General features: G+C 48.2%; 1 protein-coding gene across 2 annotated transcripts in view; it reads right to left on the bottom strand.

Annotated features, from left to right (window-relative positions):
- Positions 1–6: 6 nt before the first annotated feature.
- LOC142276052 (RING finger protein 24) overlaps positions 7–22541 on the bottom strand; it is a 91811-nt gene continuing 69276 nt past the window's right edge. The window contains exons 1-6 of one of the 2 annotated variants that reach the window (XM_075332597.1): positions 18564–18645; positions 15621–15770; positions 6407–6449; positions 1899–1940; positions 1669–1748; positions 7–562 (exon numbers count right to left, since the gene is read on the bottom strand). In XM_075332597.1, the coding sequence (XP_075188712.1) occupies positions 424–562; positions 1669–1748; positions 1899–1940; positions 6407–6449; positions 15621–15770; positions 18564–18622 (513 nt within the window). In that variant the 5' untranslated portion in view covers positions 18623–18645 and the 3' untranslated portion in view covers positions 7–423. Of the gene's footprint in view, positions 563–1668; positions 1749–1898; positions 1941–6406; positions 6450–15620; positions 15771–18563; positions 18646–22541 lie in introns of those variants that run through there. The other variant, XM_075332601.1, reaches the window with a different exon arrangement.

Below are 22541 nucleotides of genomic sequence, written 5' to 3'. Positions count from 1 at the left end.
GGGGGCTGCGGGGGGTGCAGTAAGCAGTTTGCATAGTGCGGCCCGGTACCGTCCCTTCCCTTTGTAAATGGACACTTGTGCCACTTCCGACCCCGGCACAGTGACACTTCCAGTAAAGAAATCCATATCAAATATTAAAAAGAAAAACCCAAAAAGTTGCAAGAGTCCCAGTGAGATCTTGTAAAGTGCTCGTCCAAGGCCAAATACTGCTGCCAAGTTCCTGTGTGCGCCCCCTGCGGAGCGGCGGGGGGCGAGGAAAGTGCTTTGGTTGCTGCAGAGTCCACACATCCATGTCTGAGATGGCGGCCGGGATCCATCAGCTGCCGACCAGGATCCTGGGATCTGCCCCGAACACGCGGGGTAAGGACGTGTGATCTGTGGCTTCAGGGATGGGGCGACCCACCACGACGCCTTGGCTGTGGACTATACAATGTTCTCCGCTCCGGGCAGCGGGCCCTGCGGGGGGCCATGGTCCTGCTTACTGTGAAGCTGCGCCAGCTGCAGGACGGGCATGTTACACAGGGGGCAAACCTTCCGCACCTCCAGCCACTTAATGAGGCACCTGGAAAAACACACAAAAATAGCTCAGGACGGAAGGAGAGACCCAAATCTGACATCAAGACTCAGGGTAAGAAAAGTATGTACACCGGGACTGCACTGGCAGAATAGTGAGTGCAGCTCTGGGGTATAATACAAGATCAGTAATGTACGGTATGTACACAGGGACTGCACTGGCAGAATAGTGAGTGCAGCTCTGGGGTATAATACAAGATCAGTAATGTAATGTACGGTATGTACACAGGGACTGCACTGGCAGAATAGTGAGTGCAGCTCTGGGGTATAATACAGTATCAGTAATGTATGTACACAGGGACTGCACCGGCAGAATAGTGAGTGCAGCTCTGGGCTATAATACAGGATCAGTAATGTAATGTACGGTATGTACACAGGGACTGCACTGGCAGAATAGTGAGTGCAGCTCTGGGGTATAATACAAGATCAGTAATGTAATGTACGGTATGTACACAGGGACTGCACTGGCAGAATAGTGAGTGCAGCTAGGGGTAAAATACAGTATCAGTAATGTATGAACACAGGGACTGCACCGGCAGAATAGTGAGTGCAGCTCTGGGGTATAATACAGGATCAGTAATGTAATGTACGGTATGTACACAGGGACTGCACTGGCAGAATAGTGAGTGCAGCTCTGGGGTATAATACAAGATCAGTAATGTAATGTACGGTATGTACACAGGGACAGCACTGGCAGAATAGTGAGTGCAGCTCTGGGTATAATAGAGTATCAGTAATGTATGTACACAGGGACTGCACCGGCAGAATAGTGAGTGCAGCTCTGGGGTATAATACAGGATCAGTAATGTAATGTATGTACACAGTGACTGCACCAGCAGAATAGTGAGTGCAGCTCTGGAGTATAATACAGTATCAGTAATGTAATGTATGTACACAGTGACTGCACCGGCAGAATAGTGAGTGCAGCTCTGGGGTATAATACAGAATCAGTAATGTATGTACACAGTGACTGCTCCAGCAGAATAGTGAGTGCAGCTCTGGAGTATAATACACAGTGTAACTGAGGATCAGTAATGTAATGGTGGTGTTCGGGGGCTTTGCTTTCTAACCTTACACACAATGAAGGGTTCTTACTTTCTGTGAAAGGCGTGCTTGCATGGACATATTCCCAGCTCATCCTTGGGCTTGAACTCCTCTAGGCAAACAGCACAAATCTATAAGAAGATGAAAGCAGAATTACGAGACGTCAGGAGACCTAATCACAGCAGCTTATGCGAGAACTAACAAAGGAATTATAGGAAAACTTAACTCCAAAAGAATAATTAGAAGGTGATAGAAAAAGAACAGACAAATCAGGAACCAACCTCATAGAGATTCAACTCTTTTACTTTTTCTTTCAAAATAACCTGAAAAATAACAGAAAAAATGAGTCATAATAAAATAAAAACTAAATAAAGTTCACCATCCCCTCCCTCCAATAACTTCAATACCACCCTCCGGCCTCACATCTTATAACGTCCGGAACACTGGCACCAAATGTGGCTTCTAGCACTACAAGTCCCAGCAGACCAGACTGAAGTATTAGCTCAGCAATAGCTGGAACATCAGATTCATATCTGTATATTTTTTTTTATATATATATATATACAGTATATAAATAAAAAAATATATAAAAATAACTAAAAGAAAATAAATAAATAAATATTATATATATATATATATATATATATATATATACAGTATATAAATAAAAAAATATATAAAAATAACTAAAAGAAAATAAATAAATAAATATTATATATATATATATATATATATATATATATATATATATATATATATATATATAAAATATATATAAAAATAACTAAAAAAAATAAGTAAACAAATATTATATATATATAAGTGTATATATATATATATATATATATATATATATATATACAGTGCCTACAAGTAGTATTCAACCCCCAGATTTAGCAGGTTTACACATTCGGAATTAACTTGGCATTGTGACATTTGGACTGTGGATCAGCCTGGAAGTGTGAAATGCAGCAAAAAGAATGTTATTTCTTTTTTTTTTTTTTTTTTTTTTTTAAATTGTGAAAAGTTTATTCAGAGGGTCATTTATTATTCAACCCCTCAAACCACAAGAATTCTGTTTGGTTCCCCTAAAGCAGGGTGGGGAACCTTTTTTCTGTCGGGGGCCATTTGGAAATTTCTACCAACCTTCGGGGGCCGCACAAAATTATCAATGTTTAAATGACCCTGCTATATTGGGTGAAGCAATTAATTAACTGGGGGCATGGGGCTGGGGGCACAGACACCACACGCGGGGCTGGGGGCACAGACACCACACGCGGGGCTGGGGGCACAGACACCACACGCGGGGCTGGGGGCACAGACACCACTGGAGGGGCTGGAGGCACAGACACCACTGGAGGGGCTGGAGGCACAGACACCACTGGAGGGGCTGGAGGCACAGACACCACTGGAGGGGCTGGAGGCACAGACACCACTGGAGGGGCTGGAGGCACAGACACCACTGGAGGGGCTGGAGGCACAGACACCACTGGAGGGGCTGGAGGCACAGACATCACTGGGGGGGAGGCACAGACATCACTGGGGGGGAGGCACAGACATCACTGGGGGGGAGGCACAGACATCACTGGGGGGGAGGCACAGACATCACTGGGGGGGAGGCACAGACATCACTGGGGGGGAGGCACAGACATCACTGGGGGGGAGGCACAGACATCACTGGGGGGGAGGCACAGACATCACTGGGGGGGAGGCACAGACATCACTGGGGGGGAGGCACAGACATCACTGCGGGGGAGGCACAGACATCACTGGGGGGGGCAGCACACAGGACTGGGGGGGCAGCACACAGGACTGGGGGGGCAGCACACAGGACTGGGGGGGCAGCACACAGGACTGGGGGGGGCAGCACACAGGACTGGGGGGGGCAGCACACAGGACTGGGGGGGGCAGCACACAGGACTGGGGGGGGGCAGCACACAGGACTGGGGGGGGCAGCACACAGGACTGGGGGGGGGCAGCACACAGGACTGGGGGGGGCAGCACACAGGACTGGGGGGGGCTGCACACAGGACTGGGGGGGCTGCACACAGGACTGGGGGGGGCTGCACACAGGACTGGGGGGGGCTGCACACAGGACTGGGGGGGGGCTGCACACAGGACTGGGGGGGGCTGCACACAGGACTGGGGGGGGCTGCACACAGGACTGGGGGGGGCTGCACACAGGACTGGGGGGGCTGCACACAGGACTGGGGGGGTGCACACAGGACTGGGGGAGGGGTGCACACACGACATTGGGGGCCACACTGCGCTGAGAGTTTCATGCAACTCTGGGGGTGAGGGTTTACAGAACTGGTGTGAGGAGGCACAAAGCATTGGGCAGGGGCACATAGCAGCAGAGGGTCGGCGCTGGACTCACAGCAGCATTGCACTCACATCACCGGAGTGCAGGAGCCGGACACTGCATCAGAAGGAGAAGGCAGGCACTGATCTCCGGAGGGCAGGGGGCGGACACACAAGGCAGGAAGCTGAGGCTGCTGTAGACCCGCCCACAATTGGCACTGGCCGACGGGAGAACACATTGCAGCACAAACAGCAATGTGTGGATTTAAAGGGCCGGCGGCAGCAAACTGCGGTGACAGCACCAGCACTGCCTCCCCCGGGAATCTGCCCGGGGGCCACATAAAAGGTCATGGCGGGCCGCATGCGGCCCGCGGGCCGGAGGTTCCCCACCCCTGCCCTAAAGTATTAAGAAGTATTTCAGGCACAAAGAACAATGAGCTTCACATGTTTGGATTAATTATCTCTTTTTCCAGCCTTTTCTGACTAATTAAGACCCTCCCCAAACTTGTGAACAGCACTCATACTTGGTCAACATGGGAAAGACAAAGGAGCATTCCAAGGCCATCAGAGACAAGATCGTGGAGGGTCACAAGGCTGGCAAGGGGTACAAAACCCTTTCCAAGGAGTTGGGCCTACCTGTCTCCACTGTTGGGAGCATCATCCGGAAGTGGAAGGCTAAGGGTACTTTCACACATCCGGATTTTTGCTCTGCGGCACAATACGGCGTTCTGCAGAAAAACCGCAACCGGCTTTTGTAACGCCGATTGCGTTTTTTTTTGCATTGACTTACATTAGTGCCGCATTGTGCCGCAGGGGCTTGCGTTCGGTCCGGTTTTTGCCGCATGCGGCAGATGTAGCCGATGCGGCGGCCGGATCGAACGTTCCCTGCAACGTTTTTTGCTCCGGCAAAAAACACCGCATCCGGCCGCTGCGGCGCATTTTTCAATGCATCCCTATGGAGGCCGGATGCGGCGCGATGCGGAAAAAAACGCATCCGGTCGCCGCATGCGGTATTTTCCACTGCGCATGCTCAGTAGCATGCCGCAACCGGAAAAAACCGGACCGGCCGCATGTAAAAACTTATGCAAAGGATGCGGTGTTTTCACCGCAGCCGTTGCATAGTTTTCACAGCCGGATTGAGCCGCAGGGCTCAAACCGGATGTGTGAAAGTAGCCTTATGGAACTACTGTTAGCCTTCCACGGCCTGGACAGCCTTTGAAAGTTTCCACCCGTGCCGAGACCAGGCTTGTCCGAAGAGTCAAGGCTAACCCAAGGACAATAAGGAAGGAGCTCCGGGAAGATCTCATGGCAGTGGGGACATTGGTTTCAGTCAATACCATAAGTAACGTACTCCACCGCAATGGTCTCCATTCCAGACGAGCCCGTAAGGTACCTTTACTTTCAAAGCGTCATGTCAAGGCTCGTCTACAGTTTGCTCATGATCACTTGGAGGACTCTGAGACAGACTGGTTCAAGGTTCTCTGGTCTGATGAGACCAAGATCGAGATCTTTGGTGCCAACCACACACGTGACGTTTGGAGACTGGATGGCACTGCATACGACCCCAAGAATACCATCCCTACAGTCAAGCATGGTGGTCGCAGCATCATGCTGTGTCGGCTGTTTCTCAGCCAAGGGGCCTGGCCATCTGGTCCGCATCCATGGTAGGATGGATAGCGCGGCCTACCTGGAGATTTTGGCCAAGAACCTCCGCTCCTCCATCAAGGATGTTAAGATGGGTCGTCATTTCATCTTCCAACAAGACAACGACCCAAAGCACACAGCCAAGAAAACCAAGGCCTGGTTCAAGAGGGAAAAAATCAAGGTATTGCAGTGGCCTAGTCAGTCTCCTGACCTTAACCCAATTGAAAACTTGTGGAAGGAGCTCAAGATTAAAGTCCACATGAGACACCCAAAGAACCTAGATAACTTGGAGAAGATCTGCATGGAGGAGTGGGCCAAGATAACTCCAGAGACCTGTGCCGGCCTGATCAGGTCTTATAAAAGACGATTATTAGCTGTAATTGCAAACAAGGGTTATTCCACAACTTATTAAACCTAGGGGTTGAATAATAATTGACCCACACTTTTATGTTGAAAATTTATTAAAATTTAACTGAGCAACATAACTTGTTGGTTTGTAAGATTTATGCATCTGTTAATAAATCCTGCTCTTGTTTGAAGTTTGCAGGCTCTAACTTATTTGCATCTTATCAAACCTGCGAAATCTGCAGGGGGCTGAAGACTACTTGTAGGCACTGTATATATATATATATATATATATATATATATATATATATATATATAAACAAGCAATTTGGTCACAGGTAAAAAAAAAAAAAGTAAGTATATATATATATATATATATATATATTTACTTTTTTTTTTTTTTTTTACCTATGACCAAATTGCTTGTTTTACATGGTTTACAAGTCACCAAAATAATCAGGGGTGAAGGAAATACAGAAATGGGGGTTCGGAGCCTCACCTGTTTATACGCGTACAGCTCCTTACGGGTCTGATGTCGCAACCTGTAGAGGGCGATAAAGAGAAGGAACAGATGAGGACACCGGCACCACCACATTCATCCACACATGTACGTTGTGACTCCCACCAATTATTTTTTAGCACTTTTTCTTGGCCAGGTGCCCCCTGGCTATGGTTATCTGTAGCGCTGATGTCTCTGCAGAGATGCTGATTTACTCACTGCCCCAGCCGGGTCGCATCCTCCCCCACACTTCCCCAGACATGCACGTGTGCTGTTGCCTCCTTCCTCTCCTGGTCCCTGTATATGCCGCAGAGGGCTCTCCGGAGTGCACCTAAGACGTGCGCGCACACTTCAGCCCTCCTCTTGAAGGGCCAGCGCCATTTTCCGGAAATGCCTCTCAGCCTATCGCTGTGTGTTTAAGGCACCTTCCCATTAGGGGAGGTGCCTGTGCAACACTTTCATTTAGTATACCATTCTGCTTCTACCTAGTTGTCAGGTTCCTGTGTTCCTGTCCCATTATCCCTGTATCCGTTATCCTATACCTGCCTTCCCATACCTGTCTGCCCCTGCCGTGCCCACCCTATCTGTCCATACCCGCCTTCCTGTATGCCCCAGCCATCCTGCCTGTACCTGTGTCTATACTTGAGTCTGTCACCTGCCTGGGGGTCAGCTGCCAAGAGTCACAGTCTCTGCCTTGGGAGTGGCACCTGGCGTGCGCCTTGCGATGGGCACTTAGCTAAACCCCGCCCACTAAAGAGTAATCCCAGGTCCCTCCTATGGTCCAGTGGGTCCACTAATCCTGCTCTCTGCCCCTACACCGGCACGAGTGTTACACTATCAGTGTCCACTTGTGTCATTATAAGCAATAACAGGAGGTTCAAAAGTTCAGCAGACACCACAGCAGCACAGAGCCTTTCAGGAGTCAATATGAGCCTATATGAAAGACTCAATGGTTATATTACTGCATCGGGCATTTAAGTGGAAGCGATATGCCATCTGCACAGCAACAAGACATAAGGACAAGGACTAAATGCATCTCAAGTAACAAAAGAGGAAATTGACATTAACCCACATAAACCAATCAGCTTTCATAAAAAAATTGTGAGTCAGGCAATAAAAACATACGTCTGACAGGTTGCGATGGGTCATTTTGCATTTGACGTTTGTTGGCAGCTACCCCCTATTGTGTGTGTGAAAGAACACATAAATTTTTTTCAATAGCATTTCCATGGTAACCGGTCATTATAGGGAAGAACATTGTTGAATTTACTTCCATTATAAGAACCTTTAATGTCTCGGAGTTCAAAACACAGAAATCTGTAAAACAGGCAGCACAGTCTAAAAGGAAAACCCTTTGTAAAATGCTTTTATAGCAATACATTGTTGGTAAGAAAAAAAAAGTCAAGAAATATCAAATCAATACCTGCATCGCTCTAAGACAAGTAAGAAAGTGTAAAAAGAAAACAAAAATGCCACCACAACAACAAAATATGAAACACAGAGCACTTGAGATGTTACTTCTAGTCCTAAACAATGAATAGGAACCGTAATGGGTGCCACCCATGCCCCACATCTTTAATTTTCTCGACTAGAACTGTCTCCACAAGATTGCTAAATAAAACAAAAAAATGTCACAACAACTACCACAAAATATAAAATGCAAAGCACTTGAGATGTTACTTCTAGTCCTAAACAATGAATAGAAACCGTAATGGGCGCCACACACTCCACATCTTTAATTTTTAGTGCTAGAACTGTCTCCACAAGATTGTTAAAGAAAACAAAAAATGTCACCACAACAACTACAAGAAAATGTAAAACGCAAAGCACTTCAGATGTTACTTCTAGTCCTAAATGATGAAGAGGAACCATAATGGGCACCACACACGCCCCACATCTTTAATTTTCAGTGCTAGACCTGTCTCGACAAGATTGTTACAGAAAAAAATGTCACCACAGTAACTACAAGAAACTGTAAAACACATAGCACTTGAGATGTTACTTCTAGTCCTAAATGATGAATAGGAACTGTAATGGAAGCCAAACACTCCACATCTTTAATTTTCAGCGCTAGACCTGTCTCCACAATATTGTTAAAGAAAAAAAAATGTCATCACAACAACTACAAGAAAATGTAAAACTCAAAGCACTTCAGATGTTACTTCTAGTCCTAAATGATGAATAGGAACTGTAATGGGCGCCACCCATGCCCCATATCTTTAATTTTCTGGGCTAGAACTGTCTCCACAAGATTGCTAAAGAAAACAAAAAATGTCACCCCAACAACTACAACAAAATGTAAAACACAAAGCACTTCAGATGTTACTTCTAGTCCTAAACAATGAATAGGAACCGTAATGGGTGCCACCCATGCCCCACATCTTTAATTTTCTCGACTAGAATTGTCTCCACAAGATTGCTAAAGAAAACAAAAAAAGTCACCACAATAACTACAACAAAATGTAAAACGCAAAGCACTTCAGATGATATTTCTAGTCCTAAACGATGAATAGGAACTGTAATGGGCGCCACCCATGCCCCACATCTTTAATTTTCAGTGCTAGACCTGTCTCCACAAGATTGTTAATGAAAAAAAAATGTCACCACAGCAACAACAAGAAAATGTAAAACACAAAGCACTTGAGATGTTACCTCTAGTCTTAAACGATGAATAGGAACCGTAATGGGCGCCACACACGCCCCACATCTTTAATTTTCAGTGCTTGACCTGTCTCCACAAGATTCTTAAGTATCTCAAAATAAGCAGATTCTGCCATAGGCACCATAACTGGATATCGCTGCCAGTAAACCATTATATCGCAACTACGTCTACTAAATCACTCCAAAAAGGTAAAGAAGCAGACCATTATTTTGGTGAGGAAAATTAGTTAAACTTCACCATGCCAGTATTAAAAAAAAGGTTGCTATTCCTTAACTAGGCAGCTCAGGATGAATAATACTGTAAGTCCTATTCTGATAGATCAGGATACTTAATGGGACTGAACCGCAGAACCCACAGACAAGAAAGGTGCCAGATCTGGTGGAACACGGTGTCTTTTTTTAATCTTATGTAATCCCTTTAATTAAAAACATTTATGTTTTACAGCAGGGTTTGAGCACACAAGGGGACAACTGAAGGCAAACACGGAATATTGACTTTCCGATGATCGGGCCGTGCCCTCGCGCCATTCTCTTTCAGTTTTGAAGGATGTTTATTTTTCTTAAGACCGAAGCACGCAACGTCTTACGAGAAAGAGAAACTGATACAAAGCAGCGCCCCGCTATGACTCAGCGGCTGCAAAGTGGAAGAATGTTAGCAAAGTAAACACAGGCGTCAGGGGGATCTACAGGGTTAAAAACCACCCTGAATTTTAGGTTTTTAAATTATTATTACATTAAAGAACCAAATCTACAAAATCCGCTTCTGGGAAAGTTCCATAATAAATATTTTGACTCATGACTACTAGTTACAAGTACCGAGCACCCGAGCATGGTAGTACCCGCTCATCACTAGTTACAAGTACCGAACACCTGAGCATGGTAGTGCCCACTCATCACTAGTTACCAGTACTGAGCACCTGAGCATGGCAGTGCCCGCTCATCACTAGTTACAAGTACTGAGCACCTGAGCATGGTAGTGCTCGCTCATCACTAGTTACTAGTACTGAGCACCTGAGCATGGTAGTGCCCGCTCATCACTAGTTACCAGTACTGAGCACCTGAGCATGGTAGTGCCCGCTCATCACTAGTTACCAGTACTGAGCACCTGAGCATGGTAGTGCCCGCTCATCACTAGTTACAAGTACCGAGCACCTGAGCATGGTAGTGCCCGCTCATCACTAGTTACAAGTACCGAGCACCCGAGCATGGTAGTGCCCGCTCATCACTAGTTACAAGTACCGAGCACCTGAGCATGGTAGTGCCCGCTCATCACTAGTTACAAGTACCGAGCACCCGAGCATGGTAGTGCCCGCTCATCACTAGTTACGAGTACCGAGCACCTGAGCATGGTAGTGCCCGCTCATCACTAGTTACAAGTACCGAGCACCCGAGCATGGTAGTGCCCGCTCATCACTAGTTACAAGTACTGAGCACCCGAGCATGGTAGTTCCCGCTCATCACTAGTTACAAGTACTGAGCACCCGAGCATGGTAGTGCTCGCTCATCACTAGTTACGACTCAGTTCTGAGCACCCGAGCATGGTAGTGCCCGCTCATCACTAGTTACAAGTACAGAGCACCTGAGCATGGTAGTGCCCGCTCATCACTAGTTACGACTCAGTTCTGAGCACCTGAACATGGTAGTGCCCACTCATCACTAGTTATAAGTACTGAGCACCCGAGCATTGTAGTGCCCGCTCATCACTAGTTACAAGTACTGAGCACCCGAGCATTGTAGTGCCCACTCATCACTAGTTATGAGTACTGAGCACCCGAGCATTGTAGTGCCCGCTCATCACTAGTTACAAGTACAGAGCACCCGAGCATTGTAGTGCCCGCTCATCACTAGTTACGACTCAGTTCTGAGCACCTGAACATGGTAGTGCCCACTCATCACTAGTTATGAGTACTGAGCACCCGAGCATGGTAGTGCCCGCTCATCACTAGTTACAAGAGCACCTGAGCATGGTAGTGCCCATTCATCACTAGTTACGAGTACTGAGCACCCGAGCATGGTAGTGCTCACTCATCACTAGCTACAAGTACCGAGCACCCGAGCATGGTAGTGCCCGCTCATCACTAGTTACAAGAGCACCTGAGCATGGTAGTGCCCATTCATCACTAGTTATGAGTACTGAGCACCCGAGCATGGTAGTGCTCACTAATCACTAGCTACAAGTACCGAGCACCCGAGCATGGTAGTGCCCGCTCATCACTAGTTACGAGTACCCGAGCACCCGAGCATGGTAGTGCCCGCTCATCACTAGTTACAAGAGCACCTGAGCATGCTAGTGCTCATTCATCACTAGTTACGAGTACTGAGCACCCGAGCATGGTAGTGCTCACTCATCACTAGCTACAAGTACCGAGCACCCGAGCATGGTAGTGCCCCGCTCATCACTAGTTACGAGTACTGAGCACCCGAGCATGGTAGTGCCCGCTCATCACTAGTTACAAGAGCACCTGAGCATGGTAGTGCTCATTCATCACTAGCTACAAGTACCGAGCACCCGAGCATGGTAGTGCCCGCTCATCACTAGTTACGAGTACTGAGCACCCGAGCATGGTAGTGCCCGCTCATCACTAGTTACGAGTACAGGGCACCCGAGCATGGTAGTGCCCGCTCATCACTAGTTACGAGTACTGAGCACCCGAGCATGGTAGTGCCCGCTCATCACTAGTTACAAGAGCACCTGAGCATGGTAGTGCTCATTCATCACTAGCTACAAGTACCGAGCACCCGAGCATGGTAGTGCCCGCTCATCACTAGTTACAAGAGCACCCGAGCATGGTAGTGCTCACTCATCACTAGCTACAAGTACCGAGCACCCGAGCATGGTAGTGCCCGCTCATCACTAGTTACGAGTACCCGAGCACCCGAGCATGGTAGTGCCCGCTCATCACTAGTTACAAGAGCACCTGAGCATGGTAGTGCTCATTCATCACTAGTTACGAGTACCGAGCACCCGAGCATGGTAGTGCTCACTCATCACTAGCTACAAGTACCGAGCACCAGAGCATGGTAGTGCCCGCTCATCACTAGTTACGAGTACTGAGCACCTGAGCATGGTAGTGCCCGCTCATCACTAGTTACGAGTACCGAGCACCTGAGCATGGTAGTGCCCACTCATCACTAGTTACGAGTACAGAGCACCTGAGCATGGTAGTGCCCGCTCATCACTAGTTACGAGTACTGAGCACCTGAGCATGGTAGTGCCCGCTCATCACTAGTTACGAGTACTGAGCACCTGAGCATGGTAGTGCCCACTCATCACTAGTTACGAGTACTGAGCACCTGAGCATGGTAGTGCCCACTCATCACTAGTTACGAGTACTGAGCACCTGAGCATGGTAGTGCCCACTCATCACTAGTTACGAGTACTGAGCACCTGAGCATGGTAGTGCCCGCTCATCACTAGTTACGAGTACTGAGCACCTGAGCATGGTAGTGCCCTCTCATCACTAGTTACAAGTACTGAGCACCCGAGCATGGTAGTGCCCGCTCATCACTAGTTACAAGTACTGAGCACCCGAGCATGGTAGTGCCCACTCATCACTAGTTACGACTCAGTTCTGAGCACCCGAGCATAGTAGTGCCCGCTCATCACTAGTTACAAGTACTGAACACCTGAGCATGGTAGTGCCCGCTCACCACTAGTTACAAGTACAGAGCACCTGAGCATGGTAGTGCCCACTCATCACTAGTTACAAGTACAGAGCACCTGAGCATGGTAGTGCCCACTCATCACTAGTTACCAGTACTGAGCACCTGAGCATGGTAGTGCCCGCTCATCACTAGTTACCAGTACTGAGCACCCGAGCATGGTAGTGCCCGTTCATCACTAGTTATGAGTACTGAGCACCCGAGCATTGTAGTGCCCACTCATCACTAGTTACAAGTACTGAACACCTGAGCATGGTAGTGCCCGCTCATCACTAGTTACAAGTACTGAACACCTGAGCATGGTAGTGCCCGCTCATCGCTAATACCCATCAGCTACGAAAAGGTTATATAACGTGAAAAAAAATTGCTGAGCGATGGGTTTCTGCTTTATTATCAGGTCCAGACAATATTAGACAATTCTGACACTTGTATCACGTATCACATTCGTGGATTAGCACAGATCGCGGTGACTCAGCAGACGCTTCCTCCGGAGTAACATCACTGGAGCGTCTTAGACTGGAGTTACCCGTAGGGATTATTCGCTGGCCGTCCCTCACACTCCCTGATGCATCTTTTTTATGCTGATGGTCGGAAAGTACCAAGAATATTCTGTATATTTGGATTATTCCCTAAACTTGTCCTAGAAAGAAGAGTGTGTGTATAGGATATGATCGGAGCTCGGTGGTATCAGTTATGGCTTCTCTAGGGCGAGGACAGTGTATCGGCACACTCCATAGAGGATGATGGTGGTGGGGGGTGGACGGCTGGGTAAGGCAGGGGGACTTCCCCAAATCTACAGTGACAGCTTGTCACAAGAGAAGATGGGTGGCCAAAGTGTCGTAGAATAGACCGGCAAGGAACCCGAGGAGAGGATCCAGAGGAGTCCTAAGGGTTCACTCACATCTGTGGATAAATACGCCAAGTGCAGTCCAATTTAAACTTTTCTAAACCCAAAAATGTAATACTATTAAGTCCATATGTGCAAAAACTAAAAAGATTCCCAGGACTTTGGACCACTGGCCCCATTAGTGGTCTAAGCTGGAGGACCATAGCCTTGCAACAGTCTTCCTAGCCGCCAGCGTCTCTGGCTCTTCTTCTGGTTATAGGTGTGATATCACGGAACCTACTAATCATCAGAGACGGCAGTTGGGGATGCCAGCGCCTAGGAGGAGGTTTGATAGGCTAAGGTCCATTAGGCACGGACTCGCCCAATGGTAGTATCTAGTCAGTTAAGGGTTAGGAAGCAGCAGTGCGATGTCCAGCCACACGGCCAATCTGCACCAGGTCATCTTGGATATCATGTAGTGGACAAGGTGGTCATAGATGGAATTGCTTTTTATACTAGCTAAAGGGGTTGTCCACTACTTTAATATTGATGGTTTAACCTTAGTGTGCCGCCCCCGGCTGCTCTGAACCGGACCTGCAGTGTGGCTCGAAGAATTCTCCGGACCCGGGGGTCACGCGGGCACTCCAAATGAAAGGGGGACACGTATTTGTACGGGATTTGCCGTAGTCAGTTTGTGACGCCACCCACGGTGTGTGGTGAAGTATGGCACCACCGCTGCTGTTGTGGGGCACCCAGGGGCGATGGGATGGCAGCCGGTTGTTAACCCCTCCGTGGGTAGGGATGGTTGCCCCGGGACCCGGTGACTTGGTGCAGGGGACGGTGATGGCAGGGGCCGGCGCGCCTGGTCAGACCAGGGAGCTTCAGCTAACTCACGGTTAAAGAAATCAGACAAGTCCAGTGATTAACCAAGGTGCTGGTGGCCGGCCACCGCGGCCGGGTGTACGCTGGTCCCCCACCCGGGCTGGTGGTCTGTGTCACTTTCCTCTGCACTGTGTTGTGTTGTGTTGGACTTCCCGGTGTGGAACACGGGAGTCAGCTCCCGGTACTATTGTTGGGAGCCGTGCCCACTGACGCTGACCCGTGGGATCTCAATGGGTGTTTGCGGATACCCTATCCCCCTCGGTGGATGGTTGTCTGCTTTTGGGACTTTGGTTGGGACATGACCTATAATCCTGCCCTCAATTGGTCAATTAGCTAGGCCGTTGGTCCCGATCCTGGCTTCAGGGTCCAAGTACCCCCTCTCTCCACGGTTTCCGGGTCAGTTCTCCGGTGTCGGTACCGGCGGGCTCCAACCCTGCCCCGGTCCACCTCGGATCTCCAGCAGCCATCTTCCCGTCTCCGGCTAGACACGGACCACCGTCTGCCACCTAGCCAATGCACCAGTGCTCCGACCGACCCCAGCGCCTCTGCTCTCACTACAACCTTCACCTTCAACTCTCCACTTCCACTACTCAACTTCAACTCCGCTTTCTCCCGCCCCGGGCTCTCCAGACCCCTAGGTGGGCGTTCTCGATCCGCTTGGTCCCTCCCACTGGTGTGCCTGTCTTTCCCTGGGGGGGGGGGTGACTAGGGTTTCAGGTCGGCTGTATGTAACTCTGTGAGGGATGGTGTTATGCGGGGGTCTATGTGTGTGACTACATGGTTTTGCCAGGGCGTCACATTAGGATAGGTCATAAATGTCTGATCGGCCGGGGCAACATCCCGCACCCCCGCAGATCAGCTGTTCTCAGTGCCGGCCAGAAATGATCAGTTCCGGAGTTGCTCTGTCTTCTGATCGTGGTCGGGACCGGATACTGCACACCTGCCTCCTATGGATATGAATGGGAGGTGGATGTGCAGTTTCTAGACAGACGGAGCAGCTTCGGAACTGAACATTTCTGCCCATCGCAGGCACCAAGAACAGTTGATCGAAGGAGGTGCCGAGTGTTGAACCCTGGCCGATGGGACAATGACTTATCCTAAGATTAGGCCATCAATGTAAACGTAGTGGACAACCTCTAAGTCAAATGAAAGAAGGCAAGCAATCAGAATAGGCAGATTTACCGTATCAAGTAGCAGCAGAAGAGCAGGCTCAAAATGAAGACGAATATAGCAGTGCCGAACACCACGATGTAGATGTTGAGAGGGAGGTTCTGGAATCCAATATTCGGCATTCTGAAACTATAGTGCTGGAAATCCGGGCTCATGGATGGGCTGCAAGATTGACAAATTGGAGCAATTAGTAAAATCATGTCAAAAAATAAATAAAAGTTATATATATATACAATTTTGGGTTAGAAATTAACAATAGTATTGAGCAGTGTTCCCCCCAACTGCAGTCCTCAAGAGCCACCAACAGATCAGGCTTTCAAGATACATGGAAATACTGTGGCAATACTGTGGAAATCCTGAAAATATAATCAGTTGGTCGCTCTGGATGACTGTCATTAGGGGGCACTGGTATAGAGGCTGAGGGTGTGCAAAGTTGAATAAAAATTGACCCGCTCAGTTGTTGATAGTTTATGGCACTTCTAACTCATGTTGTACCGCTACAGGGTCTACATTCAGCCCATGCCCAGAAGAACACAGAATCTAGATATGATTTCTATTTAACAACACTTATTGATCATAATGGAAAAGATTACATGTAGCCAGATGCATTGCAAATTAATAGTTTATGGCACTTCTAAATCATGCTGTACCGCTATGGGGTCTACATTCAGCCCATGCCCTTAATGACAAAAAAATCTAGATAGGATTTGTATGTAACAACACTTGTTGATCATAATGGAAAAGATTACATGTAGCCAGATCCATTGCTTATTGATAGTTTATGGCACTTCTAAATCATGTTGTACCGCTATGGGATCTACATTCAGCCAATGGCCAGAAGGACGCAGAATCTAGATAAGATTTGTATGTAAAAACACTTGATGATCATAATGGAAAAGATTACATGTAGCTAGATCCATTACATATTGATAGTTTATGGCACTTCTAACTCATGCTGTACCGCTACGGGGTCTACATTCAGCCCATGCCCAGAAGAACACAGAATATAGATATGATTTCTATGTAACAACACTTGATGATCATAATGGAAAAGATTACATGTAGCAAGATGCATTGCACATTAATAGTATATGGCACTTCTAACTCATGCTGTACCGCTATGGGGTCTACATTCAGCCCATGCCCTTAATGGCAAAAAAATCTAGATAGGATTTGTATGTAACAACACTTGATGATCATAATGGAAAAGATTACATGTAGCTAGATCCATTACATATTGATAGTTTATGGCACCTCTAACTCATGCTGTACCGCTACGGGGTCTACATTCAGCCCATGCCCAGAAGAACACAGAATCTAGATATGATTTCTATGTAACAACACTTGTTGATCATAATGGAAAAGATTACATGTAGCCACATCCATTGCACATTGGATACCACTGCCATCAAACAGACACCAGTACATTGGAAAGGGGTCTGTCTTGTTCTGCCAAGGTGCAGTGTCTAATATGATAATGTGAACAGAGCTCAGGTTTGCACAGTACCTAACCTCAGGGCCATACTTGACTATTAGTTTTATCAGGTACTGTAAATGTTTACACTGTAAAGTTAGCAGCGTGGCAATGTGTTTGGAAGAAAGCCACCATGTTTTTGTAATGCCATTACCGACAGTGCTGGAATGGCACCAGAACGGGAGGTGAATACAAGGTCTTTTATTTTAACTGGGAGAAACTAATTGAACTAGAAGGAGTTGTCCTATTTGTGGACAACCCCTTTAAAAATAGGTTTGAAGTTTGAAAATGCTGCAGTGCAATTCCCTAATGTGCAACAATGGAGTTTTTCCAGTAGCACTGTGCAGCTTCACAGTTTGCATTCTCGCTGGCATCACGTCATTGATGCCAGCAGCCTACTTCACAACATTCCTCCAGTTTTACAATTCTAAATTTCCTTTGTTACACCCTTGTGCCTGGAAAATTCCACTGGAGACAAAGAGACGGCAATGACAAGCCCACACCATTATGTGTGCTCACTCAAGCTTTGTTTCCAGATTCAGTAAAAATGAAGTAAGAGGGGTTATATTTTAACTTGTAGCCAAACTAAAAAATCAGGGGTGAGTGCAGAGCCCGTTACGGTTCTCTTTATTGCACCAATATTTGGTTGAAATATGAAAAAAAGCACAAGGTTTACTCAATGTGGGAGATAAGGGAAAGGTATATTTGTCGAAGAACTATAGAACTATTCCAGCATATTGGGGCTAAACATGTTTAGATCTTACAGTCTTTTTCTGTATTGATTAGAGAAGCATAGTAATAATTTTTACTTTGTGCGGCAGGGCTGATACAGGCTGACATTAGGCAGTGCGTACTTGGCCATGGCAAAAGGGTTTGTTGACGCCCTAGAGCCCAGCAATCTGTATCTCTTCTCCCCCGCTATTCCTTTGCATGAATCGCCTCCTTGCTATGGAAGAATTCTTTACGGTAAAGGCACAATATATTATCATTTCAAGCATTGTTGTTGCAGGAAGTTGAAAAATAATTCTAAAATATACAGCAGAGTGTAGAATAACATTTTTTTTTTGTAGTGCCCCATTATGCCATATTTTCAGTGACAGCTGATATGCAGAGATAAGGGCACATATGATATCCGCAGCTCTAGTTCCCGATTTTGTAACCACAATTTAATATACGTCTTATATAAGTCAACATAAATAGCAATATTTACATATTATATAACAGGATAAAAGGAAAAAGTGTTCCAGAAAGGGTGTGGAGGGAGTTTCTACAGTTTTACGCAGCAACAATTTTCTATGCTTTTTGTTTCAGTTCCTCATCATCGCGCATTTGCGAGTGTAAAGATATAAAATTAAATAATTGCAAATTAGGCTCATGAATGAGGCCAGGAGTGGAAATCCCCCGTGGAAAAGTCCTTGGATCTGCGCCAGAATTCTAAGAAAGGATGTTCCCTGTGTCCTTGGGAGGAAAGCGCTGCTTACCCGCGGCGGCTGGCGTTGTACCTCTGCAGATGGATGTGTATGGGAGGAAAGAACTGCATCGTGGAGGGGAGAGCGCAGGCAGCTGCTGTGAATGGCAGATCTGTTTACAGGTCCTGGGCTGGCATCCAGTATTATAGGAGCCACGGCCCAGAATGGGGAGGAGAATATGACATGTGCACAAGGAGAGGGGGGGGATGAAGCTGCAGAGCTGGGGTCTACTGTACCATCATAGTGCACAAGGAGGAGGAGGGGGATGAGGCTGCAGAGATGGGGTCTACACTACCATCATAGTGCACAAGGAGGAGGAGGGGGGATGAGGCTGCAGAGCTGGGGTCTACAGTACCATCATAGTGCACAAGGAGGAGGAGGGGGGATGAGGCTGCAGAGCTGGGGTCTACAGTACCATCATAGTGCACAAGGAGGAGGAGGGGGGATGAGGCTGCAGAGCTGGGGTCTACAGTACCATCATAGTGCACAAGGAGGAGGAGGGGGATGAGGCTGCAGAGCTGGGGTCTACAGTACCATCATAGTGCACAAGGAGGAGGAGGGGGATGAGGCTGCAGAGCTGGGGTCTACAGTACCATCATAGTGCACAAGGAGGAGGAGGGGGGATGAGGCTGCAGAGCTGGGGTCTACAGTACCATCATAGTGCACAAGGAGGAGGAGGGGGATGAGGCTGCAGAGCTGGGGTCTACAGTACCATCATAGTGCACAAGGAGGAGGAGGGGGATGAGGCTGCAGAGCTGGGGTCTACAGTACCATCATAGTGCACAAGGAGGAGGAGGGGGATGAGACTGCAGAGATGGGGTCTACAGTACCATCATAGTGCACAAGGAGGGGGGGATGAAGCTGCAGAGATGGGGTCTACAGTACCATCATAGTGCACAAGGAGGAGGAGGGGGGATGAAGCTGCAGAGCTGGGGTGTACTGTGCCATCATAGTGCACAAGGAGGAGGAGGGGGATGAGGCTGCAGAGATGGGGTCTACACTACCATCATAGTGCACAAGGAGGGGGGATGAGGCTGCAGAGATGGGGTCTACAGTACCATCATAGTGCACAAGGAGGAGGAGGGGGATGAGGCTGCAGAGCTGGGGTCTACAGTACCATCATAGTGCACAAGGAGGAGGGGGGATGAGGCTGCAGAGCTGGGGTCTACAGTACCATCATAGTGCACAAGGAGGAGGGGGGATGAGGCTGCAGAGCTGGGGTGTACTGTGCCATCATAGTGCACAAGGAGGAGGGGGGATGAGGCTGCAGAGCTGGGGTGTACTGTGCCATCATAGTGCACAAGGAGGAGGAGGGGGATGAGGCTGCAGAGCTGGGGTCTACTGTACCATCATAGTGCACAAGGAGGAGGAGCGGGGATGAGGCTGCAGAGATGGGGTCTACAGTACCATCATAGTGCACAAGGAGGAGGAGGGGGGATGAGGCTGCAGAGATGGGGTCTACACTACCATCATAGTGCACAAAGAGGAGGAGGGGGATGAGGCTGCAGAGCTGGGGTCTACTGTACCATCATAGTGCACAAGGAGGAGGAGGGGGGATGAGGCTGCAGAGATGGGGTCTACAGTACCATCATAGTGCACAAGGAGGAGGAGGGGGATGAGGCTGCAGAGCTGGGGTCTACACTACCATCATAGTGCACAAGGAGGAGGAGGGGGATGAGGCTGCAGAGCTGGGGTCTACACTACCATCATAGTGCACAAGGAGGAGGAGGGGGATGAGGCTGCAGAGCTGGGGTCTACTGTACCATCATAGTGCGCAAGGAGGAGGAGGGGGATGAGGCTGCAGAGCTGGGGTCTACTGTACCATCATAGTGCACAAGAAGGAGGAGGGGGGATGAGGCTGCAGAGATGGGGTCTACAGTACCATCATAGTGCACAAGGAGGAGGGGGGATGAATCTGCAGAGCTGGGGTCTACAGTACCATCATAGTGCACACGGAGGAGGAGGGGGATGAGGCTGCAGAGATGGGGTCTACAGTACCATCATAGTGCACAAGGAGGAGGAGGGATGAATCTGCAGAGCTGGGGTCTACAGTACCATCATAGTGCACAAGGAGGAGGAGGGGGATGAGGCTGCAGAGCTGGGGTGTACTGTGCCATCATAGTGCACACGGAGGAGGGGGGGGATGAGGCTGCAGAGCTGGGGTCTACTGTACCATCATAGTGCACACGGAGGAGGGGGGGGGATGAGGCTGCAGAGCTGGGGTCTACTGTACCATCATAGTGCACACGGAGGAGGGGGGGGATGAGGCTGCAGAGCTGGGGTCTACTGTGCCATCATAGTGCACAAGGAGGAGGAGGGGGATGAGGCTGCAGAGCTGGGGTGTACTGTACCATCATAGTGCACAAGGAGGAGGAGGGGGATGAGGCTGCAGAGCTGGGGTGTACTGTACCATCATAGTGCACACGGAGGAGGGGGGGGGATGAGGCTGCAGAGCTTGGGGTCTACTGTGCCATCATAGTGCACAAGGAGGAGGCGGGGGATGAGGCTGCAGAGCTGGGGAGTACTGTACCATCATAGTGCACAAGGAGGAGGCGGGGGATGAGGCTGCAGAGCTGGGGTCTACAGTACCATCATAGTGCACAAGGAGGAGGGGGGATGAAGCTGCAGAGCTGGGGTCTACTGTACCCGAGTTTCAGAACCAGGGGCATGATCAGCTGGGGTGTACTGTACCATCATAGTGCACAAAGAGGAGGAGGGGGATGAGGCTGCAGAGCTGGGGTCTACTGTACCATCATAGTGCACAAGGAGGAGGGGGGGGGGTGAGGCTGCAGAGCTGGGGTCTACTGTGCCATCATAGTGCACAAGGAGGAGGGGGGGGGGTGAGGCTGCAGAGCTGGGGTCTACTGTGCCATCATGGACAAGTCTAATTACTATATCATGTGCCGACCCCACCTGTGGGTGGGATTATAGGGGGCCTGCTAATAATAATAATGAGCATTCGGCTTCAGAGAAACAATACATGAGGATGCTGGGAGTAGTAGTTTAAACACTACAGCATTATCCTATCACTAAATAAAATGCTGCCCTCTTGTGGAGAAAGGGGTGCAGTGCTGATATTACCGTTCTATGGTCTCTGTATGAGGCTATTACATTGCTTTGGGTTAATGTTCCATATGGCAGTATTATTACTGTATATGCTGGTGAGATTTGGTTACATTCTGGTGGTATTTGTCATATTATATCGCTGTATTAGGTATTGGATTACATACAGTATATGTATCACCAATGACAGGCTTAGGTACATGACAGTAGGACACATAAGAGGCTTTGGATACGCTGGACATATCTCACATGACAGGCTTAGATACACTGGATAGTATCACACAACTTGCCAAGATAAACATCTCAGTAGATTGTATACAGCATTAGAAGCTTAGATACAGTGGACTGTCAAAAGCTTGGATTACTGTGGAGAGCTTAGACAAGGACAGCAGCATGAAATATGACGAGCTTAGATACACTAGACAGTATCACACATGAGAACTTTAGATACAAGCTCAGCAGACTGTTTAGATGCAGTGTATTCAAAAAGGTTTTAGATACCCTGTCTCAATACAAAGTATTTTCCCTGAAAAGGCCTTGATACACTGGACAAGTACACAGCATAGCATCACATATGAGATGATTAGATACACTGACAATATCACACAGAGAGCCAATATTCGGGGGCAGTATTTCATACAAAAGGCTTAGATACACTAGTTCAGCAGTCAGTATCACACTTAACTAACACATCTGTTAGACACAAGAGGCTTTGGTACAGTTGGCCAGGAGACACATGAGAGCTTTAGATACAGTGGTCAGTATCAGATAAGAGGCTTAGATACAGTGGTCAGTATCACATGAAAGGCTTAGATGCAGTGGTCAGTATCACATGAGAGGTTTAGATACAATGCTTAGTATCACATGAGAGGCTTAGATGGAGTGAGTGGTCAGTATCACATGAGAGGCTTAGATGCAGTGGTGTCA

The sequence above is a fragment of the Anomaloglossus baeobatrachus genome, chromosome 1, assembly GCF_048569485.1.
Source record: "Anomaloglossus baeobatrachus isolate aAnoBae1 chromosome 1, aAnoBae1.hap1, whole genome shotgun sequence".
In the NCBI taxonomy this organism is placed as follows: Eukaryota; Metazoa; Chordata; class Amphibia; order Anura; family Aromobatidae; genus Anomaloglossus; species Anomaloglossus baeobatrachus.
The sequence above is the reverse complement of the archived record's forward strand: the minus strand, read 5'-3'. Positions and strand labels throughout refer to the sequence as shown.